General features: G+C 39.9%; 2 protein-coding genes across 3 annotated transcripts; both read right to left on the bottom strand.

Moving 5' to 3' along the window:
- Positions 1-463: 463 nt before the first annotated feature.
- Positions 464-16,699, bottom strand: LOC104956930 (E3 ubiquitin-protein ligase HUWE1-like). The gene is made up of 33 exons (XM_010784510.1): positions 16,620-16,699; positions 15,126-15,195; positions 12,032-12,072; positions 11,800-11,869; positions 10,972-11,070; positions 10,227-10,433; positions 9,962-10,114; positions 9,802-9,864; positions 9,597-9,674; positions 9,417-9,464; positions 9,165-9,333; positions 8,982-9,082; positions 8,613-8,763; positions 8,396-8,523; positions 8,169-8,309; positions 7,941-8,046; positions 7,673-7,780; positions 7,483-7,584; positions 7,239-7,319; positions 6,927-7,033; positions 6,349-6,526; positions 5,992-6,083; positions 5,693-5,913; positions 5,499-5,556; positions 5,201-5,377; positions 4,808-5,053; positions 4,386-4,519; positions 2,943-3,055; positions 2,677-2,859; positions 2,327-2,543; positions 2,109-2,231; positions 1,756-1,993; positions 464-556 (listed from the first exon to the last, which is right to left on the bottom strand). The coding sequence occupies exons 4-33, from the start codon at positions 11,842-11,844 to the stop codon at positions 464-466; spliced, it is 3,960 nt and encodes a 1,319-aa protein (XP_010782812.1). The 5' UTR covers positions 11,845-11,869; positions 12,032-12,072; positions 15,126-15,195; positions 16,620-16,699.
- A 369-nt stretch (positions 16,700-17,068) lies between these two features.
- On the bottom strand, positions 17,069-26,732 carry phf8 (PHD finger protein 8). 2 transcript variants are annotated; one of them, XM_010784400.1, is made up of 22 exons: positions 26,458-26,732; positions 25,567-25,850; positions 25,265-25,350; positions 25,033-25,156; positions 24,652-24,812; positions 24,407-24,548; positions 23,787-23,973; positions 23,502-23,664; positions 23,299-23,386; positions 22,940-23,046; positions 22,742-22,833; positions 22,203-22,292; positions 21,823-22,104; positions 21,639-21,721; positions 21,391-21,560; positions 21,115-21,200; positions 20,369-20,490; positions 19,812-20,143; positions 19,613-19,708; positions 19,408-19,517; positions 18,935-19,295; positions 17,069-18,844 (listed from the first exon to the last, which is right to left on the bottom strand). In XM_010784400.1, the coding sequence occupies exons 2-22, from the start codon at positions 25,662-25,664 to the stop codon at positions 18,756-18,758; spliced, it is 3,069 nt and encodes a 1,022-aa protein (XP_010782702.1). In that variant the 5' UTR covers positions 25,665-25,850; positions 26,458-26,732; the 3' UTR covers positions 17,069-18,755. The 2 variants fall into 2 exon arrangements, with proteins under 2 accessions (XP_010782702.1, XP_010782701.1); XM_010784399.1 differs by having other exon boundaries at positions 18,935-19,307.
- Between the last annotated feature and the right edge of the window lie 1,188 nt (positions 26,733-27,920).

Raw genomic sequence — 27,920 nt, forward strand, 5'->3', positions numbered from 1 at the left:
ACTGGATTAGTTTCAGGGGTACCGATTATACTGGAGCACCAACTAACGTTCATGACTTCAAACAACAACAAACCACAGTGAACAATAGTCAAACATGAACGAACAAGCTGATGAGACCGCTTTGGTTGGCCCCGTGGATGGGACATTTTGTTTTAAAAAACGGACGGATGGAAGCATCGATAAGAGCACGGTTGTTTGCAAATTATGCTTTTGCATAATTTGCAAACAACCGTGCTCTTATCGATGCTTCCATCCGTCCGTTTTTTAAAACAAAATGTCCCATCCACGGGGCCAACCAAAGCGGTCTCATCANACTTACATGAAAACTTCCGTTGGGTTCGCTTTAAAGTTCAAGCCTCAGTTTAAAGTGGAACGACCCTATATGCTGATCTATTGGGAAAAAGAATACCTATACAAAAAAACATGGGTCTGTGGAAGTTGTTTTTCAAAATACCCAAACCGATCACCCGATTTGTAGCCATGCCTCATACTTGCTTTCATACCCCCTCTTTTTGCAGCCCTGCAGAGAAAACGCGGGCCATTTTGGGTCCTTAGCCTTTAAAAAAAAAAGAAAAAATGGAAAAAAGAAAAAAGAAAGGGGAGGCGGAGCTAATGCCTGATCAGAATTCACCGGGATAAATTAAATTCTTGCTGTGATAAAGCGCAAATCCTGTTCTACCCCACCATCCAAAGATTATTTCTGAAAGCGCGGGCGGAGGTATGTGAGCGCGCAAATGCTTTTTCTCTTGCGGGTTTATCAAAGGTGAGTTCCTTTTTTTATTTCCTGCTTTTTAAACACATACAGGTTAGCTCTGAGTGTTAGCGAGGCTTGCTAATGTAAACAAAGACGAGATTACGTCCAAAACACGTCAGGCATTGTTTCTGATAGCAACTTTCTGTGGGTCCGCTGCCGATTTGACGTCATATCGGCATCAAATCTGTATCCGCTTGTTGTAGACCCGTTTTTTAAAAGATTTGGGTACGGAGGAAAAGAGAGAGGGTTTTATTTTCTGATACTGCTTGAGTTCCCCGACGCACCGGGGACACATATTTATGTATAAAAGACATCACAAAGTGCATTTTGCATGATAGGTCCCCTTTAAGATTCACCCTGTAATAGATGTAAAACATGTGATGGAGCCTTAATAACCTGATTCAGATGGTTTGTTTCACCAAACCATCTAGGAAAGCTCCATTGGAAGCCATTTGGAAAGGGCAGGCACTTTCAAAATACTTGGCAGGTGATTGGATCAATCTGTATATAGCACTTCTGATTGGTGTGGATGACTGACTCACAAGAAGAAAAAAAAAAAAATCAAGAAAAAAAATCTAAACCATTTTTTTTTTTTTTTATTCGCAGGCTTTGCGATTTCATAATCGCATCATTTAAAATCGTGATTTCGATTTAAAATCGATTAATCGTTCAGCCCTACAACAGGGGCATGTTTACTATGTTTACAAGGAGTTCAAATCACCTAGCCGTTATTTAGATTACAATTATTTAGAAAATTGCAGATTCTAACAAAGTTTGATAAGTTCTTTTTTGTCCTTTACTCAACATGGTATGCAAACTACAATAGAGAACAATCTTTTTTTTTTAAGGGAGCAGGGGGGTACCTTAGAGAGTCCATCTTTCCCATTTCCCTGGTGTTCCCTGCGTTATGTAACTTGATTAAACATCAACCTCAAGTTTGATCTATTTTATCAGCAAGAAGCAAAATAATCATTTGAATGAACTAGCAAGTGGAAACTTACCTTTTGTGTGACTATGAGGAACCGAAGGGCGCTGAACTGGGGCATGGTGGGTGTGACTCCAGGCATTTTAGCTGGCAGGGAATGGGGTGAGTCCAGCACAGTGCTCGGGTTCACCATCTTCTCCACAAGCATTAACCAGGCATCCAGAAACTCCCCGGTCCCATCGGGTAGATCAGTATGTTCCAGACCCTCAGTGACAGGCACCTTCCCACCCATCGATAGAGCCCAGTTAAATGTCCTGCACAAAAGCAAAACTCCTGTTTAAAATACACATTCGTATGTTGTGGACTTAAGCAAGCACATGAATATTAAAATGTGTTTTTGACTGATATGCACTACATCAAGGGACTTACTCAAATAAGGCATCATGACCTCCAGAGCAGAAGAACTTCTGCAGCATGAGGTGGTAGGGGTACTTCCTCTCATCAAACAGCATGGGGGATGTGAAGCCCACTGAGCAGATGAAGAAGGTCAGCCTGCCAGACAAAAAAAAACATAAAAAGGTCAGCTCTGTGTGCCAAGCTCATTTAACAATGAAAAACTGTGTTAAGTTAATACAAAGGGCTCTTACCTAAAACGAGGGGTGGGTGTGTAGGGTGGTGGCTGCCAACTCAGACCCTTGGTGAGGAGCTTGGTCAGGGCAGAGGCAGTGGCCCGGGCAGCAGGCGTGGGGGTGGTTCCTGTGCTCGTGGCATGGTGGGAGCGACGTTGGCGCACTGGAGACCCCACACACAGCTTCACCAGCAGGCCAAAGAGCTCAGCCAGAGCCCGGCCTAATCGAGATGAAGCTGGAAATACACAAAGTTAGTGAGAGACCTCATGGGGATTTAAGGCAATTTAAGACATTCTGATATTGAAGATGTATCTGTTAATTTATAAAGTGAAACAAAATGGGATTGTGTCTGAAAGAATGTATCTTACCAGAGAGGAGTGGTTTAATCTGTTTAATGCGGGTGGCCATAGCTGGGGTAAGTTTGGACTTGGCCTTAGGGTCCGTTGCAGTGGGTTCGTCCGTCTCCATGGGAGCCAAGGTGTCCCCATCTAGACCCATGCCTTCCAACAGCCCACCGGCTGATGAATCCACCGTCACCGCCTCAGAATCTGCTGGATAGGTAGGAGGAGGAGATTGAAGTTGTGTTCCAGGGACATGGTGGAATTTGATGAACAAAGTGAAATGATTAAATTACCGGTTCTCCTGGAACCAGAAGCTGCAGTGGTTGCAGTGCTGCTCGATGGCTTCTCGTCTTTGGGCACCAGTTTCTGCATGTCAGCCTGGCCGAACTCACATCCTGGAGGCAGACTGTTGAGCACAAGCAGGTGTTAGAGTCACAGCCAGGCTTGGAATTTCGCCATTTTAGGGGCAAGGCCATTTGGCCTTTGGTGTTACACATTTTTTCAGGGCGCAAAGGCCACATGCCAGGGCACAAAGGCCATTGAGGGAAACATTTGGATTTGGAGCTTACAAATAAATAACTTCACTTTTTGATAAGAAAAACACACGAATGACATGGAAAACAAATCACTGTTTTAATATCAATAATGTCAAACATGATATCATATAGGCCTATGCCTCCTTAGTATTACCGTATATAAAATTAAATACTCCACTTGGAATAATTAGTGTTTGGCATGTTTTCCATATACTACTTCTCCCATTCACAAATCAAATCAAAAAATCTAAAATTCTATTAATATGTAACAAATATACTCTATTTCAGAGCAGAAGAAACAGCCTTCAAGGGTCAAACTCTGCACATACATCGTTCAGCAGTGCACAGTGAAGTAAGTGTGTGTGTGTGTGTGTGTGTGTGTGTGTGTGTGTGTGTGTGTGTGTGTGTGTGTGTGTGTGTGTGTGTGTGTGTGTGTGTGTGTGTGTGTGTGTGTGTGTGTGTGTGTGTGTGTGTGTGTGTGTGTGTTTAATCAACTCCTCACAGCTCTGGTCAGAAACTGGACAAAAGTTAAACATGTACAAACCACAGACTGTCATGACGAATACAATCGCTGCTTTAATTCTGTCTTTAGGACGTTGTTGTGAGTGTGGACGGAGCAGCTACAGGTTAGTTTAGCCTGATTGATCCATTCAGAAAACACGCATTTTAAAAGGTTTTTCGACTGCCGTCTTGTCTGCAGACTTGTCAAAGCATTAATTCATGTTTTTTACTAACTGGTATCAGTATGTAGTTACTTCGGCATCATTTTGAAACGTGTATTACAATTAAATCACTGTAAAATCGGTTAATTTTGTCGTAGTTGGTTTCCACCACAGTATTTACATGGAAATAAGCCCTGCCCCCTCTCCAGCGCGTCCTGTTTGAATGACAGGAGTAAACACAGCTGACAGCCGCGGTGAAACTCCAGCGGTTAGAGCGATGAGAATATTCGCATTGCGTCTGCTGTGAACGCAGCATAATGCAGTTCACAAATCACTGTTCTGTCGCTTTTAAAGCAACGTCGAGATTTTAACAGTATCAGGGGCACACAGGCCATGGTGGCCGTAGGACGTACAATTATTTGTGGGGCATAACGGCCAGACCGAGGGGCTACGACGGCCATGGCCGCCGTGAAAATCCTACCCTGGTCACAGCGGATCTAACTTTTAAAGAAAGGGGCTAAAAGGACAAGAGATGTACCTGTTAGGCGTGCAAAGGGACAGCAGCACGGTGCTCTCCCACACCAGAGAGCAGTAGAGCTGACTGAGCTTGTTGAGAACACTCAAGCCCAGCTGGGATCCCCACTGGTTGACTGAGATAGCTCTGATCTCACTCTGTTTGGAAAGAGAACAGAAACCTGTAAATCTGCTGAACCATTCTGAAACAGTACAATTGAAGAAAAACCTCCATAGCTTGAAATTTCTTTTAAATAGTTCTCTAAATTCTATGAAAAACCGGGCCTTTAAAAAAATAACCCCTCTGCATGCTTTATTGCTGACAACTTTAACATACAGAACTTTTTTTGGAAATTTTTGGTCATAAACATAAAAGATAACATTTCTCTACAAGGTTGGTTGAGGGGTTATCAATTCTGGTTGTATAGGAAATGCACCCGTATTTACCTGTCCTACTCTGCAAGTATGCACAAACATGAGGATGTAGGCATGTGCTGCAGTAAGAGCATGGAGCAGTGGTGTTGCACGGGCGGACAACGTTGCATCGGTGACATGGCCCGCGTTAGCCAGTTCTCTGAGAAGCACAGAACCACCCGGCACCTCGATTGGTCGATGGAGTGGCTCCAGAGACGACAGGATACTGTCCAGTTGGCAAAGGCCTTCCTGGAGTACCTTAGGCTCATGAGAGAGAGTCTAAGGGGGGAGACGTTAAGGGAAACGCTTTAGTCTCAATTCAGCCAACTGATTTTTTATTTTCCTCATCAATTTCATGTTGAAGTTCCTGATTAATATATGCAATGAATAAAAAAGTCACCACAGTGATGTATTGTTTGTGCTCACCAGTATAGACTTGCAGACCCCAGCCACAGCCTGGCAGGCAGCAGACGTAGGGAAGTCTATGGGCAAGTTGGGAAGGCCCAGAATAGAAACCAGAGGCAGCAGACCCTTCTGGTTGACAAACTCCTGACAGTGGTCGTCTGTGGTGTTGTTGCTTAGAATGGATTCCACAAACTTCATCTAGAAGACACATGCATCACAAATCAGTGACTGACTGAAATGAGGTGAGCTCTGCTTCACAGGGGGAGTATCTCACAATATGATCAGAACCATATTGAACGGTCCAAGAATCCACACTCACCACATTCAGGATATAGTCCATCAGAGGAATAGGTATCCGCTCTTCAGTGCCAACCACCCTGCAAACAAAAATGAATATAATGAAAATGACTACCAACTACAGTATTTGAAATGTAGTCGATTGATTTGAACAAAAATTGAAGTCTGTAAGGACTTGTTTTTCTATTCTAGTGTGATATGAACTCAGCGTCATACAGTTCAAGTGGCACTGACTGTCTGGTGCTCTCTGGTTCCCCCTGCTGCTGGCTGAAAGTGTGGAGGGCCTCCTCTTCTTCTTCATCCTCACTTGAGGCTTCTTCAGCAGCATGGCTGGAGCGAGCTGGGGGCACCGCCACAGTGCCATCGGCTTTCTGGATAGACGGTTTCTGGCAGATGTACTCAGGGGCTCGACCTAGGTTGCAGATCTCCTCCAGTAACTGTAACAAAGGTTTAGCTTTAATAACTGTTCTACAAAACATTTGCCAAAAGATTTCTTGTAAATGAAGGTACACTACCTTTATAATGGCAGTAGTAGCATCAGTCTTCAAAGTTGGTTGGTGCCTCATGAGCTCATCCACAGCACTGCCCAAGTTGGATGCAGTGTCACCTGAAGTTAAGAAAGAATATTATATTATTATAACATGTCCTCCAATTAAGCAGGTTCCAAGGGTAAACAACTGAATGAGGATGCGTTCACATTAAATCAGGCATTGCGGTTAACAGCAGTGGTGTGGGAGCGCCACTTTAAGGGCCCATTGAGCACCAAAAACTAAAACTCCAATTCATTTGAATGTGGGCTAACTTTCATTTTCCTTGAATGTGCCTGATTCGGTGTGAATGTATCCAAACAGAGAACAGAGAGTCTGACTCACCCAATGGGTCCGAGCTACGTCGCCGTCGCATGGCAGGCAGGTAGTCAGGGGACAAAAGCACTTTGAAGAGGCGCTCAAATGGCTGGCACTGAACAAAGGAGCCCAAGCCTCTTGCATTCAGGCACAGGGCACTGAACACATTGGGAAGAGAACCCAACACCTCACGGGTAGCAGGGACCTGGAAAAAAGAGATCTGATGAATATGCAATTAGAGTAAATAAACAAAATCAAAAAAACAATGTAATAGGGGGAAAGTGAGAATGAGCTAATTTCCTCTTTCCCCGTTAAAGATCTAAACATCAACATGCAGGCTCTCATTGTGACCCTTCTTCACATAACAGGATGATTAGGTCGTTGAAACAACATACTATAACCTGGGTCAGCCAATGGACCACACAAATCGGAAGTATTTCAACTTAACTAACAATTTCAGATATCAAATTCAATACAGGCGCTTCGACAGAGAAAGAAAAATAGACAAGACAATAATACAATTTAACTCAATATCAGCAAGAGACAAGAAAAAAGGAGGAAACGGGCAGAACATGTAGCACACAGGGGCAGTGGAGGAAACTCACGTCTTTGATGAGAAGGGCATGCAGCATGACATCAGTGAGACCATTATCCTGCAGGGAGGAGAGCAGGGATGGCTCCTGGAACACAAACACCGTCACAACCTCCGTCGCTATAAACCAGAAGGACAGAAAATAAACATTTAAAAAAGAGATTATAATCCAAAACAATGCCAAGTCAAAACATTCAATTCACTTCTCCAGTCGACACCAAGTTGAATATGACTTTGCATCTGCCGAGTCAAGTGAGAACACTTTCTCACTTCTGAGTCAGAAGAGCAGTTAAAGAGCTTTTCTGAAGCGCTACTGTGAACTCACCTAAGAGGAACAGTGAAGGGCCATAATACTCTGCATTACTGATGATGTGCTTGAGTGAGGTAGGCAAGGACCCATCCATTACTGGAGAGAAAGAGATCGCACATAGACAAGTTAGAAATCAAAATTTGCATAATTAAATAATAGATCTTAAAGGCAACTGTTTTTGAATCAGTTTACCATGAATACATAAGATGTACAGAAGGCTTGAGCCTATAGAACAAGTAAGAGGATGCCAATGACTCACCGTGGCGAATACCGTCAGAAAAGGCAGGGTCCTGGATGGCTTTCTTCAAGAAATTTAGCATTGACTTTAACAGGGCTGCCCTCTGGGGGATACACTGCACACCTAGAGAGACATAGAGTGTCATGGTGATTATAGAGTACATTAGTGGAAGGTGTTTTTGTAATTGTTTGTGCGCGTTTACTGTATTTACCTGGACGAGGTGCGTTGGCAGCACTGCCCTGTGCTTTCTGGTCCGTTTCTGATCTGGAACCAGAAGATGTGGATGGTCCAGGGCTGCTGTCCATGGCAACTTCTGACACTGTAAGAAATCATAATGTTAAGCAAATCAACAACAGCCAGGAGAATCTTCTTAATCTATTCTAACTTGGCACAAGACTAATAGCCTAGCATTTTTAGAATAGACTTAATCATTTATAACAGTGAGAACATTGCATAGATATTAGGAATGAATAACTTACTCTCCGTGTCAGTTTCCATGTCCTCAGACTCGACAGTTGTACTGGGCCTCTGCATCTTTGGCTTGATGACGAAAGGGCACTCTTTCCTCGACAGGTCTACCTCATGCTGCGTAGAGATCGAGAGAAAGATGGAAGAATGAGTGAGACCACATCTTTGGCAGACGTTTCAGGGATTCTCTAGTGGAATGCTGTTGTGTCACGAATGAAAATCCAAAACGCATAACCAACCTCTAGCCTAGAGATGAAAATGGTAAGGCCGCTGTGGGACTGAAAGGCAGCCATGTCAAGATTGGTAATGAGGTCCACGACCCGCACTGCTCGTGTCACAAAGGTAATCTGGTCCTGTTCATCACCAAGAAACTTGATAACCTACAAAAGATCATTAAAAGGGAAGACTTAATTAAACAAAAAACAACTTTATTTGGCCATTTAGAATCCATAGGACCAGAACATACCTTCAGGAGAGCTTCCATCATGCCACAAGACACAAGGGCTTCCCCACCAGCATCATAGCTAGCCAAGTGGTAGAGGAATGAGAAGAGTGCAGTGGCAAACTGGTGCGGGTAGGGTTCCATCAGAGGATCTATCAAAGTCAAATTCAAAAGTTACCAACCAAACTTCCATTTGAATTGTCCTATTTTGATTTTGTGTCACACACTTAACTGTTCTCACCGATCATTGCTTGAATACAGTTGCGCACCAACACTGGCAGGAAGCCATGGTAGGAGGCAGTGCCAGTGCAGTCGATGATGTTGGAAAGCTTGGGTGTTCTCTCCAGATGGACAATCGAAGTTAAAGTGCGCAAAGATGCTGCCTTGATATCCTAAAGAACAAAATACATTTCAGTCTCACTTTGACATAACTGAAAATGAAAGACTTTGAAGATAGTTCTGCATTAGACAGTAGAGAATACACACATTAAGAAAAGTCTGACAAAGCAAAAGATATCTGATGTCATTTTACAAATATAATGTAACTGCTAATGTGGAATTTAGTGAAGTAACATTGTCATTAAGCAGCAAAAGCAAACTACTTTCTTACCACAAGCTGTTTGTCTGTAATCTGTAATACATCCACCAGCTCCTCTATCAAGCCATTATATAGAATACTGTTGGCTGACTCTTGGAGTGCGTTTGAATACACTGCAAGGAAACAGAAAACGTCAGAAGTTAAAACTTGGAACAAAACCCTTTGTTGCTTTACCTTCAGATGACTTTTACTCACCCAGTATAGAGATGGCATGTAGACGGGCCTGCACAGCCTGCAATCTCTTCTTGTGATTTGAGAAACCATGGGCCAGACGAATGTGTGTGAACAGCAGCGTCTGCTTGTCTTTTGGGATGTTGTACATCACCGTCAGCGACTCCATAATCTCAGATGGGCTCTCTGAAATCTGAGACACACAACATGTGTAAGATGGAGACCCCAAGGTATTATTAATCAACTGGTAACGACACAATTCGTATCTGACTGTACCTTGTCAAGCTGCTCGATGTGTATATAGTGTAGTGTATTACTACTTGTCTGGTGAAGAAGAAAAAAAAAGGGAGGTTCAGAAAAGTTTAGAAGGAAGTTGAGTCATCAACGAAATATCCCAAATGACACAAATATATTTTTAATGACATAGTGATTGCATTAATGATTGTCATGGTTTACCTTTTTCTCTACTTTGACCTCAGGGCCAGGTTCAGCATAAAACTCAAAGTGCAGTGTGGTGGCACTGGGCGGGTATTTCTGTATGTATCATCAGGAGGCAGCATCAAAAGGGAAGATTGTTTGAAAAGAGTGGTTAATTTGTTTTAATAAAACATTATACTAATTTATAGATAGTTATTAAACATCACTTATTAAAAATTATTACCGTCATAAGCAGATCCCTGCAGCACTCAGCCAGGCCAAAGCCATTCTCCTTTCCTCCCCAACTCTACAGAAGACAACAAAGAGAATATAAACAACACAGTTCTTTCTCTCGAGCGACAGCAAGAACTTTGGAAATAGGAAAACAATGGCATTCACTAGACCTCAGCCAGGTGTTGCAGACGGGCCAGTAGAGGCGTCCTTTTGTCGGATCCTAGTCTCGTGATGTAGTTTGAGCGCTTACTGAATACATAGAGCAGGTTCAGCACAGACAGGACCACCTGCATGTCACATGACGCTAACAAGGTGGTTAAGTGCTGTAAGATAAAAAAGAGGGTTAAAGTTAGGGAGCTGCTTACTGTTTTCTTTGTGACATATACAGTCTAGAAAAAACAACATTAGTGGTGAGTGTACTACACTCAAGCCTACCTCTATGGAGCTGTAGAGGTGCCTAGAGAAGCTATACTCAATGAGCAGGGCTGTGAAGTTGAGCACTGCCAAAAGCAGGGCTTTGAGCTGTCCGTTGTCAGGACGGTCACACACCAGCAGCCATGACATATTCTCCACCGTTTGGCCTGCATCACACAGAATGCCATCAAAGCGGTCCAGTAGATCCACCCAGTGGTACAGCTCACACTGTTGGAGACAAACAAGGAACCTTCAGAGATCAATCAAGTAAATAGTATGCTTTAATATCCTTAGAGTGGGCTTATTTCCAATAAGGAAGGATTTTGGAATGGATGAATTTCTATTATCTACTGTAAAATGCCACACAATAATGTGTATCCCAGTTGGCTTGTTTTCTTTTCTAATGGTTACAGTAAATAGATTTTACACTTGTGACATGAAGCAACAATGTTTAAATAAAACTGCTGAAAACCACTCCCCTGTATATGCTTTAAAATGTTATTCTATGTGATCAGCAGACCTTAAATGTCGATAAAGCTGTTGTCATTAACCTCGGCCCAGCATTTGAAAAAAGACAATTTAGTTTAGACAGTCTTAGAAATGTCCCACTGCCTATCATATTCCCAAAATATAACACTCATGTCTGCGATATTCAAAAAAATCATTGACTGAGCTAGGAACCCTGATGTAACAAATGTATTGTTAAGAGAGGGTTCCCAAAGAAAGACTGAGGGAGATGCCACACCTTCTTTTCTTTGAGGCTTACCTTGCCAATATTCCAGGTCTTGATGTGCTGCAGTTCAACCAATAGTTGCTCATCATTGCAGGCCTTGAGCTTCTCTATTAGAATCCTGCAGTCAGCAGGCTGTTGGTCCCAAAAGAGCACAAAATGGTTAGTCAGTTGTTAGGGCACTGACCACATAGGAATATAGAAAACTATCAACACACTTGAGCAATGCTCTTAAGTGAACTCAGTTCATATCATGGAAAATTAATAATCAAAATGTTAGCTTCTTACAATTAAATGAACATGATTGGCCATGATATTGAGGTTGAAGATTATTGCTCCTCATGTTGAAAACATCCCTGAATGTGTGGCTGCAGTCCAGAGAAGAAGCCTAACAGGGCTGTGGTACTTGGTCGCACCCCTGACATATAGCAAGCCTGTCCCTAGAGCCGAATGCCCAAACATCATTGGCGTCTGTAATCCCTGCCTGCTCAACTACCTGTCTAGCAGCCCCAATAACTACGCCTAAACCTGAAAATGGCCGATATTATGCAATGTATTTATTGCTAAGAGTGTGGCCAAAAACACAATTCAAATCTATATTCATCAAAACAATTATGGCCAATTTTTTAAAACCCCAAGTAGGGGATAACCCTGCTGCCATCGAATACTTTTTTGTTCTTCTGATGACCAGGGCCAAACTATGACTCTGCGCCCTAAACTGAGAGGTGTCAAGGCACACAAATAATTGGGTTAACATAGTTGAGCGCAAGTAGATGCCTTACAGTTTGGAATCGGCTTTCCTTGGTCTAATTAGGCAATAATGTGGCCAGGAATGGACACACAGCAAATATTAAGCATACTCACAGCTTCCGTAGGAGTTTTCTTTAACTTGCTTCTGTCGACCTTCATTGTCGATAATCTCTATTTGTTGCTCCTGTTGAGAAATGTTTATGAACATCAGAAAAAATACTTGTGATACTGAATTTCAATGTATTATAATACAGAACTACTTAGATGTATCATTTATAAAGATAAGACAATATCCAAACATCTAAAAAGATATATCTACACAACTTGAATTGTTAAATGTACTTACAGAGAATAATTTGGCAATACAGCATGTTCTAGTCAGGTTACCTGCAAAAAAATTACAAAAAAATGAAACAGTGTCCACTATTCCACAAATAAACAGAATTTTATTTAACTTTTAAGATGCCTCAATTTCAAATAAATGATGGTTTTCAAGAGAGCTGTAGGTACAACTGTCAATTAATTGGAGAGCATCCAATCCATACAATGTTGCGTAACACTTTATTGCTGTGACTATAAATGGAAATGTATACATGATGTATAGTTAGTGGGTAAAAATACTACAGTCAGTTACCAATCTGGTATTATGACAAAGCCCCCGGACAATAAGCAAGGGTTAGGATATTGGCATATTACTTTAAAAATCAGCTCATATCAGCTCATTGATGACTGATCACAATCACTGGTTACAATGTGATAACGATACGAAATGTGGTTATCTACATATATTATGTGGTTATCTACATATATTATCTACAGATATTCACAACGCAGACTGAGACAGATCGTTAGCTGGTGGCTAACAAGCAACATACGACACAAAGTTAATTAAATCAGATGAGGCCCCATATTATGTCCTAAACCCATTGTCTAAAGTGTCTCGTAAATGTGATACGAGCTGTGTATATATATATATATATATATATATATTTATAAAAACAGTTCACTGCCCATTCTATGCTTTCCTTTCTCCAACTCGAGTGACTTGACGCTGACAGGTTTAAGTTATAGCTACCTAGCTAACAAGCTAACGTCAACCTGCTAACAGCATAACGTTATTTACCTATTGTTAACAAGTCACTACATACATGATCGTCTGCCGTCCGTAGTCACAGACAAAATTGGTTTCCTTGGTCACTAGCTAACAAAATGTCTTACAAAAAAAACCGTTGGGATATTCAACGTGCCAAAGAAACGATCAGTAACGTTTGCTACGGAGTGAACGTTAGCCCCTGTCCAGCTAACACTGAGCTACCGGTAACGTTAGCAAACGATTCTCTCTCGAAATACTTTAAAGCATTTGCATACGACCAAATATAAAACTTAACAAAGTCACAAACAATGCATGAATGCACAACGATAGACACATACAATGTGGCTAACCAACATTCAAGCCGTGTTCACCATTTGTTCCACAGCTGTCAATTCAGATCTCACAAATTCACCATGCTGTCCTGAGCTGACTCTTAACTAATTTAGGTCGGGGCTGCACAGGCCTCAAAATAAGCCCGCACTCACCACTCTTGCACCATCCCTGCTTCAAGTAAAAACGAAACAGTAAACACTATTCGTTCACCAGCGACAGGTAGATTGGTGTGTGTCTAGAACGTTGAAGCAGGTATCATTACTTTGTAAAGGCTCTTACCCGGGTTCTCGGCTAGACAGTCGTAGCACGCGCTAGCTAGCAAGCTAGCTGCCGTTAGTTGAATAGCAAGCAGAAACGCATAATAACTCGCTGAATCATTGTCGGACGGGTACAACGTGATCCTGATAGTTTTATTTTCGTTCAGGCAAATTGACTACCGGCTAACTAAAGGAGTGTGTTCGTCCCTCCGTTAAAAATATTTTCAGAGTATCCGCGCTTGTTTCCATAGCACATAGGCACTAGCTGTTGGCACAGTCATCATGACTCTGGGTAGTGTGCAAAAAGTGAATAACGTTACGACAGGGAATGAGTAGCCACTGTTTATCGATGCAGTGCATGTTAAGTTAGGGCATCTGGCCCTAAATGAAACGCAACACCTCACTATTTTATGCAGTATTTAACATGTATGATCAACACAGGTCTCCAACTGACAACACCCTAAGCAAACGACCAAAAACACGATAATACATTTAAAAATGACTTAATATTTCTTCGTAATTGTCATCTAAATCTATTAGGTGCAGAAATGCCAACATCACCATGAGAACATGCATTTTCTATGTGCATAACAAGTAATAGACGTGCAACTTATTGTGGTAAAACGTATACATGATAGTGAACAAGGAACCACCAAAAACTGAGTAATCAAACACAATGCATCAACACAGCAGCAGTATTGATAAATTCATTCAAATGGAAGCCCACATTAACAGCATATTTACTCAAACTGGAGGATATATGGTGACTTAACAAGCCAACAATAAACTGATTAAAGCTCCCTAATGATGACACTGGTAACTATTAAGTTTACTGTTGATAATTCTTCAGTTATGTTTGGTAAGCATCAAATGCTATAGACTTATAATGCCCATCTCAACTTGGCATTAGGCTTATGCACAATACCGAAAACACAATATTTGAATCGGCCTGTATTGGGGGTGTACATTTTGACATTTTAAATAGCAGCCGTTTCATTTGGTGGACAAGATCACTAATATTGCCCCCAAAATTAAAATTATGAATAAAACACACATTCAAAGCCGTGTTTTCAAAAAAAACTAGGAGGACAAATTTGAAAATTACTTGACATCATGATGGTAGAAAAAGTTTATTAATGAATGGTAACCCATTAACGTAATGTTTACCGCTGTAGATTACATAATATCTTAACACTATTTCCACAACAGTCCCTTAAGTATGTGATTCACTAGAGCCTCAGAAAAAAAACTGTATTCACACTTTGAGTTGTTACAAGTTCAGGAATGTAATGCAAGCTGTTAATTATAATATTGGAAGGAATATGGTAATTATGTCAAAAAGGCCATCTTCATCCGATACTGATGCACTTGATGATCAATTTTATTCAGTAGCAGTAAAACAAATAATCCACAGAATGTTTACTCTTTCTGTAAAATATTGTATTTGATTCATTCCTTGACAAAATGCATTTATTTTCAAATTTGACACCATTTTGTACTACAACTAACCACTAACCACAGCTGACACATTGGATGGATAAAGAACACACAAAGAGAAATACAAGTTCACATTTTAAAATGGAATGATAGAAATAAAATAAGCTTTACAATCATTCATTATCATAATGAATGTGAATAATTTAAAATGTCGTTACTGAACACAATATTTCTGATATACCCAATTTCAGTGCAACTTCTAGTGTGGAAACAATTCAGAAAATCACTTCAGTCTATAAACAGTAAAAAAAGTTACATACCAGAAACTGCTTTGGTTCAATAGTTTGATCACCCTCATCCTCAGCTTGCTTTGCAGTGTCTTATAACTATCTGAAACAAAAGAAAAATCTGATCAGATATAAAAGAAAATCCAATACACTTGGTCATAGGCAAAACACCTTTACTGACAGGTGTACACACCAAACAACGCTGGTGAAAATAAAAAGTAACTTTCAAACCAACCACATTAAGAAATACTCTGATAATGCTGACTGATAAGCAAAGTTTAAAGTGTAACTTGTAATCAGTTACATATTGTTAACGTGTTGCCATTGACACTTTCAAATCCCAACTAACACTTGTCTTTGATATGGCTTCTCAAGCGAACTGATTGTTAAATTCAGAATGTCTTATGAACAAGCCAGATATACATACAATTAATGTAGGTGCCCCATATATTCGGTACATTCTTAGACAAACATTAAAAAGGTCCTACTATGAATGAATACACTCAGCCGTATGAATGAATACACTCAGCCAGTATTTACAGGATAAACCAACACAGTATGCAGCATTCCTAGAAACAAGTTCACGCCTTTTGTTGTCATGTCATCGCAATGGTCACTGAGTGATAGGAAGACAAGGACCAAAGCGGATGCTGACAGATTTACATAAAAATAATTGTTGGCTGATTTCACTGCGATGCATCACTACTTTTTTTTTCATATAAAATGTAAATGTGATGTGCGTCACTATTTGTAAGCATTTTTGACATTGTAATGCTTACCGAGTCAATACATGTACTAAATCCCTGAATTATAACATCCACAAACAACAACGCTACGTAAAAGATAACATTAGCTTACGTTAGCTTAGTCTGAGTAACGTTACCACATTTTCTAACTCGTGTATTACTCACTAGTTGGTTAGCTTAGTTGTGACCGTGTAAAATGAACTCACATTGTGTGTCAATGTTATTGAGGTAGCCACCCAACGTTACGCAGTTAAATCAATGGCGGTGCTATCGTTAGCAAAGTTAAAAGCTATTTAGATGACGTTAGCTAGGTTACCCGTTAGCTTAAACTGCTACTGTTAGTTACTTTGATGGCTAACGTTGGTAGATTAAGCCATATCTGCAAACTGAAACACATTTTATTTTATTGTACGATGATTCCCGAGGAAAGGGAGTAGGCATTGGACGAGGGTACCGCTTTGACTTGTACAGAGGGGCACATACCCACACACAGTGAACATAAGTGTGTGTATGTGTGTGGAGTGTTTATTTGCGTGTTTCGCATGAGCTAACTAGCTAGCCTTGCTCCGCACAATGCTCTATCAGTGGGATCATGGCTAAATTAAAAATGGCGGTTTACATAGCAGAGGATCCGTACTTTACAATTAAAACCCACTAGTTTTTTGGACTCGGGTGGCAATGACGGTTGTGAATCATCGATGGTAGTTGTTAAGGAAGTGAAATGAATGAAACAGATAGCAAAAACACACGTCAATACTGTGGAATAAGTCTTAACGCTTACCTCGAATGCGTGTTACATTTGCTTCTCCATCTTGCACTAGCGAGTGGTAGGATAATTTGGATCTCGCGATATTACCTGCTGCTGCTGCGTTAACCCAGGGCACTCCCTTGTACTGTTGTACAGAATAACGATGTAAATGCGTCTTCATCTGGAAGACGGCATACAGCCTTAGCTGGTATTTCCAGCATCGTCCTAATGATTTAGATGTGCACACAAAAGCACGAAACATAATTCTCCAGGATTTATGAAAAACATGTACGGTTTTACATTTAGTTTACTTACTTAAACTGTGATTAAATGCACTGACCTATATAAAATAATGACTGAGAAACAAACTTAAACCCTTATGACTGAGAACGTTTTATTTATTATTTTTATGTGTGGACATAATTGTACGAATTCAGGAACATTTAAGTCAACACTAATCATTTAAATAATCAAATCTAAAGTGGTGTATTAATATTAATTTATACTTTTAGATTTGTTGTTGTGTTAACACACAGGAAAAAATCGAATTGAAGAATCACCAAAAACACTTCAGTAACAGGATCTCCAGGAGAATAAAGCATATTAAAGAGAAAACCATTATTTTGGTCCACGAGTCAAACTATAGAAATAGTTCTAAAATAAATTCAATGAAAAAATACATTTTGCCCAAGGTATATTTTATCTGTTCCAGGTCGTTTTATACACATCATGTTTAAAACACAGTACACATCAACACAAGAGTGAATATCAACAATAATAATGTAAAACAAAATGGATGAAATCAAACAAGGGCATTTTTTTCAGAACATTTCAACTATTACACTGACAAGACAACATGACAAACTAAGAATGAAAATTACTGCGTACAAATATAAAAAATGAACTATTTCTGATATTTACCAAATACAGCATTGTACAATGTACAAGTCATGTTAAGAAATATTTCAAAGTTTTTGGACTATAAAAGAACTTAAATTACAACAAATATTTACATATCAATTAATGTCCTGCACCTTCACAATGTTTTAACACAGTTAAATCTAACATTCTGCCAACATTTTATAACTAGTACATTCTGTGGAAACTGAAAGACATCTCTATATCTGGCCCGAGACTTCTGCCGACATTTGGGGCACAAACGATGAAAACCTGCATGAAACTAGTCTATTTATCCCATGTTGTTCTTCTCTTCCAATGTAGCTATATAAATTACAAATATTACAATTATTTACAAGGACAACATAAACTGTAAAAAAACTAACAACAAATTAAGCAAGGGATACATTTTTGTACAGGTATTAAGTGGTTGAAAATAATTAAAGTAAGGACCAAAAAGTTAAGGTGGTAAAAGCATGCCATGTTAAAACAGGTTGGGAGATGGCAACATGCTGCTCTGTTAAATAAATACCGAAATAAATAAAACTAGGATTTTACTCTTGGCATCAGTCGGGCACTTTGAACTTAATGTGTAGAATTGCAGTATGTTAAGGGAAATGTTTTATATAAACATCTTTCTGTGTGTTGACCGTGTGTGCATACACTGAATTTTATAGTTGTGTAATGATTAAGATCCTGTCGTCATCATCATACCACACAAGAATGTGTTTTGTTGAGGTAAAAATGACTTTGAAAAGAATACTACAACTCCATGACTGTGTGTGAGGACTATAAAGACATCTAATTTTACCTTACTAGAACATTTGTTTTTCTTTCCCTTTTAAAAAGTATGATGAACAGTGGAATATCTCTGTCATAAATAGAGCCACTAAAATACAAATAAACTAAAACAATTCTGAATAAATGAAACCATTGGGTTCAGTCAATGAATTATGCTAGTTAAAGTAAAGTCCACTGGTCACAATCTGCCATTGCCAATGTCAAGGTGTGATCATCAAGAGTCACAGATGGGCCTCTAAAAATACTCTAGCATATTCTGATAAATGGGGTGCCAAAACAGGTTGCAATTAGCTGGGCAGAGCAATTGGTGTAGGACAAGATATAGAAAGGTTCAATAACATGTGAAAACAGTAAACAAATGTATCTAGAGTACAAAATATAGATAACTATCTATTTCCTTCAGACCTTCTTTCACAAAAGCGTTTTTCTTCATTCCCACTCAAAAGTCTTTAGCCATATTTCCAACATCTCTCACAAGAGAAGTTTTCCATTTCGGTGAATTTTCAGAATTTTTCCAAGTCTCTGTTTTGCAGTTGCAAGTCCTTTCTTTGGACGTTTTCCTACGTTGAAGTCAAAGAAAAAATAAATTAGAAACGGTGCAGTCATAGAGATATGAAATGATGCTATCAGGGCTTTACATTTATGCTTACCTTGACCAACTCCTGTTGCTCCCTGGCTGGCTAAACTTGCAGGGGATGTAGCAGAGTGAGAGCTGCTGTTCTGTGGAGAAAGTGAAGGTCGCCGTGAAGTAAGGAAAACGCCAGGGGCCAGTGCTCCGCTGCCTCGAGGGCCCCCAGGGCCAAAAGTTCCTGGCCCTGCTGTGTATTCATGGTCCAACAGACTAGCAGAGAAGTAATCCATTCTCCTGTCTGGGCTTTGGTCTGCTGCAGACTCTGGAGCAGGTGGTGGTGAGGGTGGGGCTGGCTCAGCCTGAATGGGGGGAGGAAGGGCCACGGGAGCGGGAGGACGCTGCTTCTTGGTGTACTTCCTTTTAGCAGGTTTCTGCTGCTCCTGGTGCAGAGCCAATAAGAAAAAACAAGAGTATTTTTCCTTTCTTCAAAGGCGCCAGATAATTCACTTTCTACATACTTCAAAGACCAATAAGCTTTGTTTCACAACTCACTTGTTGTGCCAGCTTGGCAGCAGCTGCTGCAAGACCGGTCTCTACAGAGGCGACTCGAGCTCCTTCCCTGGCAGGTCGTTCCTGTTTGGGAAGGGTGGGCATCACCCTGGCTGTAAAAGAAAATAATGATTAAAATGGTCATCCTTCAGCTAGCGGAGCTAAAAAGCCTTCTGAATGGTATTGTTGCAATGTCTGATACATTTACCTTTCGGGCTCCAGGGTGTGTCATCCCAGTTTTTCTTCCGCTTCATCTTAGCCTTGTTAGCACGGTCCTCCTCATCAGACTCCAAGGACGGATAAACTGAAATGAAAATGCGATTACCCTGATTAAACATTGGCTAAATAAGAGCTTTATTGCTTTTACTAGCCTTGATTTGTAGACTAGTCACTGACATATTGCTCACCATAGTCTGAATCTTTGAAACAGGTTCCGAGAGTGTCTTGGTCATCAGGACTGTCCTCCTCACTGAGGTGACGGACGGGCCGTTTAATTGGCCGTTTCCCGGGCCGCTGGATGACAGGTTTCTTCTCAGGAGTTTTTGTCTTTTTCACCCCTCCAGTCAACCACACAGCCTTGCCACCCTTTTCCTTGACCACCCCCAATCCCTCTGTCAATCCTCCAGAAATGGATAGGGGAGACGAAGAGGAGGAAGATGAGGACGAAGAAGGGGGGTTGGCCATGGACAGCATACCCTGTATGGCATCACGAGTGCTGGGAGAAGCTGGGGCTTCCTCACTGAGAGAAGGACAGAGTTGAACAATCACTCAAAAATAAACCTCCTAAACATAGCGTAGCATCAGAGTCTTGCAAATATGTGAACTATGCAAGTTTCAAAGGTTATTGGATTCTTGCAACAACACAGCGAGACATTTATTCCCACTTGTGGGAACATAACTTCGTACACCATGAAACACAAATAATTGAAATAAATGTATTCTAGAAAACCATCACATCTCTAACCTGAGGGTTGAAGAGTCCAAGCCTGCCACTTGTTTGCTGGCCTTCAATAAGTCCAGAATGCCCCCCGCGCCACCCTTCACCCCGTGGGCAGCTAGTGCCTCTTCATCTGTGGTGTAATCCTCCTGGAGCCACATGCACAAACATGCTGAAGTTACAGTTTAACCAATGCTGGAATAATAAAGTGCTAATGAAGAATGCGTGACATGTCAAGATAACCAAACAGACAGCGGAGTTTATATACTCTTAGATACATTTCTACTAAACAACTATAATTAGGCCTTTTGCTATCGTTTTATTCCATTGTATGGAGGACAGAGACTATGTTATCACAATCAAAAGTGTAATGCTAGTAACAGGCTGAAGAGGTAAGGAGTTCACAAACTAACATTTATAAAATAGGCTTGCTGTTCCAAAATACAGAATCCAAAGTGGCGATCTCATCAGTGATTGGTTGTTCATTTTGCCTATGGATGCTGATGCTGTGATCCAGCCTGATTGAACAGTAAGTGATCAATGTGGATACATGACTGTGATAAAGCAGCCAATGTTATCTGGTTTAGTGGAGAGGAAAGAGTGATTTTAAGCAAGCCCATTATGAAAAACACCATTTGTGATGAGGTGTGAAAAGCAAGATGCTAAACTTGGGAGTAGAAGCGTGTAGTTAATTATATCACTCATCTTTGACTGACTGATTAGTACAGGCTACTACAGCTGAAAGGCGGCTACAGTATCCATTTTAATCTCACCTCAATGTCAAAGTCTACCTCCCCTGGCTCCCTGATGCGATTGGGGTCAGAGCAAGGTTTGGCTCTGGGCAGCTTCCTTGGAAGACCTGAAGGAACATTTTAAACCAGTTAGGTGACAGTAGCAATGTGGCTTTGAAATTAAACTACTGAACTATATTAAGCTCCACATTTCACTAATAGTCCAAAATGTTTTAACAGCTACCGGTATATTGACTTTATGTCCGAACAAGAGCTACACCATTCCAACATCATAACACTTTAATGTAAAATGTTCACCGCTTAGTTTCTTTTTCTTGTTGGGTCCTGCAGGCTTGCGCCGTGGAGGAGGGGTCTCGTCAATCTGCAGCTCATCCTCAGACTCCAACTCAGACATGCTCGATCCCTCCATCGCAAGATGTTTGAACTTTCCTGCCCTTCCTGCACCATTTCTGCTGCCACCCTTTTTACTAAAACCAGAGGATAAGCAGTTAAGAGCCATCACCTTTGGTATGAATACAAACACACTGAACTGCTGCCAGGCTTACCCTTGGATTTTTCCATTGGTCAGTACAAGTTTCAGTTTGCTTTTGTTGATCTTCCCTTCAAACTCCTCTAAAGGCAACTCCAGCTGGAAGGACAGATAAGCATTGCGAGAAAATATGAGGATGAATCAATCAAAAACAAAGATAAGCATTTCCAATGAATGATGAATGTCTGTGTAAGCTGTACCTTGTTTTTGTTTTTTGACTTGCCAGGTTGACATTTTTTGAGTGTGTGTTTGGTGTGGATCTCAATGAGGTCGAGCTCTCCTGCTTCTGCCTTAATAAGCCCTTTCTGACTCTTCTTCTTGGTTACTGGGGGCCCAAGTCCCCCCATCAATTCCTTGGGCTTGGTTCCTTTCTTTTTTCCAGGGGGGCGTGCTGAATTCTGAGAGGTGGTCAGGGGAGCTTTGGAGAGTGGAGAACCAGGAAACTGAGGTCCAGGGCGCCCAATGTTTTGCTGGAAGATGTCCTATAAAAAAAAAAGTATTTTCTAGTCAGGAAAAAACTCAAAATTAAATAAAACAAAGCTTAACGCATGCACCAATTTATTTAGATTAAACTCTTTACCTCAACCAGACGGATCTCCTTGGCCAGGTCTTTCACTAACGTCTGAGTATTGATGGTTTCTGGAATCTCCACTTCATGATCTGCTACAGTCTGGATGTATAGAGAACACTATCAAGCATCTCTCACAACATTTTGCAGTTACATATAATATTATGGTGTACAAAATAAGCCATTTCTAAAATTCTGATGATGTGTATGATGGTTTTAACATGTATCTAAAAAGTAAATTACTATATTATATTTTCCCATAATGGCCATTATGGCCTTTAAGTTGCAATACAATGTTGGCCATTCAAGTATTATAATTTGATGTAATGATTTACATAAAAACCTAATTGAATGTAATGTTTATTATAATAAATTTGCTGTTGCACCTCTGCTCCATTTTTTGGAGCTAACATCCAGCAAAACTACAAATCCACAGGCCAATGGAAGAAATAGTTATGGGGGAAATAATCAAAAGTGAATAAAAAAAAAAAGAGAGAAGTGATGAAATAATAATATACAAAGAGGTTAAGATGAGATAAGATTTTGCCAACCTCTTTGCGAGTCCAGCCGCGGAAGGCATTGTTTAAGGCCTTTGCTCCGTGGACCAGGTAAGTGGCAGGATGTCTGCGGTTTTCTCTTAAACCTGAGAAAGAATAGCAAAGGGACATTCAAAATTACTAATTGTAAACAAAGGATATTGAAGTAGTTCGCAGAACATAAATATTATGAAATAAAATGAACTCTCTCACCTCTGAATGTATCAAGAAGGTGCTTTCCAACATACCAGCACACGTTCTCAAAGTTGGGAAATCTGAACAAGTCTGCTGTGCTTAATCTCTTCTCTATTTCATATGCCCTAAAAGATGATAAGACACCACAGGGAGAGTCAAACATTAGACGCTGTTGCCATAAACTTGCAGATTACTTCTTCTGAAGATATGTGCCTTCAAATGAAGGGCAATAGGTGTGACTGTCGGAGATAAAACCAGGAAACTTGAATGTGAGCAATGGCATTGAAACAATAAGCAAGTAAAAAGAAGTTTCACTTTTAGGCTACATTTAGATTACATTGACTGGGGAAACAGGCAACAGCTCTGAAGAAACTAACCGCAACTGCATGTCAATGTTGAGACTATGCAAGAAGTTCCCTCCGAAGGCAAGGCAGTCCACTGGAGTCAGCACAGCGTGAATCCACCCTGGAAGACAAACAAAGGACAAAGGTGTAAACATTAATAGATTCCGAAATGTTTGCAGACCATTACTGTGCTAAAATATATATATAACAAACAAGTTATATGCATTGAAGCTCACCTGTTGGTATGAACAATGTGTTTCCTTGTTTGACCGAGCACCTGTAACACATATCAACCTGGTCTCCAAAGAACATCTCATTCTGGTTAGACGAGGAACTCCACCGTTCAAAAAGTGCCAAGTTAGCTGTGGTGGGGGAAATAAGGTAGAATATCTTCTCGCCCTGAATAGACAGAGACAGACAATTTCTTAGAAATAATACAGATTCATATCACAAAATAAATAAAGCTGTTGTTTCGGTAAGGGTAACTTCCCAAACATGATTGAAATTATTTTTCTTCTCACCCTGAGGACATGGTACCATACTGAGGTGCCTCCAAAGTCAATGTGAAAGTCTGTGTAGCTGTCCTTGACTCCCATTAGACAGTACTTCTGCACATTGGGGCGTTCAAACACAGAATCTTCAGGCCAGAGGTTTTCCACCCATGACAGTTTTCTTACAATCTTTGGAGTCTCCACCAAGTTTGAGAGCCTAAAAAAATTCAAAAACAAGTCTGTAGTTTTCTGCTGGGTTGATAAATACACACGAGAAAACAGTTCACCTTTTTTAGACTAAGCCCCAAAATTATGGAATACCCTACCAAGAGCTATAAAAGATGCATGCTAAAGGTAGCTTTTAATACATTTCATACTTTATAGTCGGTTTCTTTTTTTTATATATCTTCTACTGTATTTTTGGTGTGTAATTGTATTGTATATCTGCCCTTGTTTATTTGTATTATTATATAACAGCACTTTCAACTGGACTCTTATCCATGAAAACACACTTCACTTAAAATATGATGTTCTTATTAATTGTTTTCAAAGTAATTTTTTGTAATTGCTAGAAAAAAAAAAATATATATAACTCAAGACGCAAGACAGTGTATCCTAATGAACACTGAACAGTTGATATATTTGTGTACCTGGTCTCAGAGAACTCCAGACTGATGACATTCAGTACTTTCTCTCTATTGGGGCTGTTGTAGTATTCAACAAAGTCCCCCAACCGCATCTTCATGTCACATTGGCGAGAAACATCAATCACATCAATCTGTCTGTCTGAACCTGCATGAGAACAAAATGAAAAAGGTTGAAAATAATTAGCTTATACACATTAGCCTGAACATGTTTACATTAATCAGTATGTATTCAGTAATAAAAACTATACCAATGTACTGCTCTACATCGCTGACGCCAAATGATGCCGGAGGAAGGGTCATGCCTAGGCCATCCCGCCTCAGCACCATGACAGGAACGCTGAATGAATGCTCTTCCAGAAACTCGACTGTCAGCTGGGCCCCCGACGGCTTGAGCAAAACTTCATCCGCACTGTCATAGAAACACAAATAGACATTTGCAAACATTTTAGTAACATAGTGAAAACGTTCAAAAGAGAAGGCTTTTCAATCATGTTACAAAGAAGACCAAGGGTCTCCAACCAAAAATAATTAGATAGAAAACTATCTTAGGTGTTTCCTTTGATCGGAATCCTGGTTTTTATCTTTAAAAACGTATAAATAACAAACTTTAGCCTTTGCAGGGGGCTTACCCTGGGAAGGTGCGGCTCCGTAACTCCCTAACAAACTGTGGGCTGCCTGTCTTAACAGGCCGACTTGGATCCCTTGCTGCAGCGCCACCATCTGTCTGCTTGTTGCCTCCACGGCGTTTGCGCACTGAGCAAAGGAGAAACAGAGATAAGAGATCAAAAACAATATTTTATAAAAGCAAACCAATAAGGTTATTACAAATAAAGAAAATTGAACTAAAAAATGTTTACTTACTGACAGATGGCCCATGGGTGACCTGACAGTTGGGGCAGTGATACAGGTCAATCTCAGCTGCTTTGTCCTCCTCTACTCCAACACAGCTACACAGAAAACATTCTTATATCAGATAAAGAACGATGGAAAGGATAGCTGAATGCACTTTGGTGTGTGGAATATAGAATATAACTACAGGGATTAAGCAATTTAGACAACAGAAGTAACCACAACATAAATCACACATAATAATAATAATAATTTGGATTTCATGCACACAGACATCAATACGATCAACAGTGTTTAATCTGAAAATGACCCACCTTCCATGGAACCAGTCTTGACAAATGTCACACTCGATCATGAAGCGTGTCACATCATAAGGCAGGCGACACAAGCAGTACAGTGGCACCGATGCCATATTGAGTGAGAGGGAATCAGCTTTCTACTATTATTAATGTTACGTTGTCAAAATAGTATGCAGGTGGGATGATATATTTATAAAATAAATGAGATTTTAAATTATGCAAAAAATATGATGTTTCTGTAACTCTACTTCCAAAGTGATGTTACTGGTACGCATGTCCACCGTGATTCTCTTGGAAACCTGTTGAAATATAACAGAAAGAAGATAGCGTATTAATAGCTTAAAGACGGGACAATAAAACTACATTGCGATATAATTTGTAAAAATGGGACTGCTGAGAAACATATAAACTGCTCCTGCAGGGAGACGCAAACTATGTCAAATATCGTTAGCAGGGTAACAAAACTAACACTAAGGTTAGTCGTTTTGGTAGCATAACATTAATTTATTTTAAGATTATCCAGACATGCTTACAATACAGACTAGGACTACCTTCTTATTTATTATCCATATTTTGCTTCTGTTAACATGTTGTTATCATTAGCCAACGGGCAGGCCGTAACGTTAGTGCACTGATTGTAAACACGCTATGCCCCTCGAAAGTTGTACTGCTATCATAACACTAACGTGTTTAGCCAGTAAGCTAATATTAGCTATATGAGCTAACGGTGAAGCTAACATAAGCGTTTGCAAAGATGTTAACTTTAACTCGCACAAAAAAACAGTTAGTGCAATATATATTTGACATTTTGAAGAAACGATAAGTGCACTTAACACCGCAAATTCATTCAAACAAACAAAACACATAGTTTGCAATCTTGATTGATGTTTAATGCTAGCAACTCACCAGAATCTAGCTGCGGCAGGCCGAGCATCCGAAAGCCGTTGTAATCCCTACGCAAGGTCGGGGGTCGATCCGGCCTTATTATGCAACGTAAATTATAAACAATTTGCTTATCCACATATTTTTTTATTCAATTCGTAATGCACTAATATAGAGTTCAGGTCCAGAAATGTAAACTGGACCGGAAAACTACAACCTGAAGCGACAAGAACGAGCACAATAACTACAAATAGCGGCGTATTGAACTACATCAACGCCATTTCAAAGGCTGCAGCGTCAGACGGTTGCTGTCTGGTTTAAAAAGAACAATAAAGTTGTAGAGTCAAATGTGGGGTTGCGTTCAGGGAGAAAAACGTTGCCGAACGTTTGTGCGGCAACACATTTGCAGAGTAATGTAGAAAAACCGTAGCCTGCATACATAGCCTAATGTGCGTAATATGTTTATTCAAAGAATACATGCCGGTAAATGCTCAATTAATACACACGACTAAATGAAAAGGTTAAAATCAATCACAAATCAGGTAACGCCTACATTAATACATTTTCTTTTATTTCACATTATTTTTGTCCTAGTCAGCAGTTATTTTACGGACACTTTAAAGGTGTCAATGTACTTGTGATTGTCAACATATAGGAAAGGCTAATACAATAATTTGTTGCAAAGTAGTCTTATTGTGCAAACAAAATTAACCTAATATTTGCTATGTTAACATGGTTGTAATACATTTTTTGGTATGGAATTTGGTTGCATATTACATAATGTAGATTGGTACACCTCGATTTTAGGAAAAATTTATCTGTCTGATAGAAAATCTTTGTAGAAATCATTAGAACTAATTTAATCAACTTATATTATGCAGCTTTAACCTAATTTTGTGATAATGTAATAAATATATATATTTTTTTATTCATTTATGCATTTCCAAATCAGTAAATATGGGTCCTTGTGTTTTTGCCTGTGTAATTTTACCATGTGCATTTAACTGTGCATAACATTTACCATGAATACATAGTTTTTTCAGATTTTTTAAATGTATGTAATGTATAGTTGCTCCGTTTGACCTTGATGGCGGTCTTCTGATGAAGCCTGATGTGCCACATTTACCCTACACAAAAAGTTGTTGTTTTTAGGAGGACTCTGCTTCATAAGATTATGGCATTTGAACAATCAACACAACGTTGTGGTTTGATGTTTAACATCATTTATTTTGATTAGTTACAAAACATAAATAAAATCAACAGTAGAATTAGTTACAATTTACAGAGGCTAAATCACCAGCAACATACTTAATTTTTTCAGGTTTCACTGCCCAAATGTCCTTTTATCATTGGTTCCCAGTCATGTTATTTTGGGACTCCCCAGATTTTCGTTGCAATTATTTGTAAGTTAATTCAATATGAACTGCAGCTCAGCAGGAACATCTATGCAAGTATGTTATGTATCTAACAGGTTGGTGGTCCATGTT

The sequence above is a fragment of the Notothenia coriiceps genome, unplaced genomic scaffold, assembly GCF_000735185.1.
Source record: "Notothenia coriiceps isolate Sejong01 unplaced genomic scaffold, NC01 NC01_scaffold00026421, whole genome shotgun sequence".
Classification (NCBI taxonomy): Eukaryota; Metazoa; Chordata; class Actinopteri; order Perciformes; family Nototheniidae; genus Notothenia; species Notothenia coriiceps.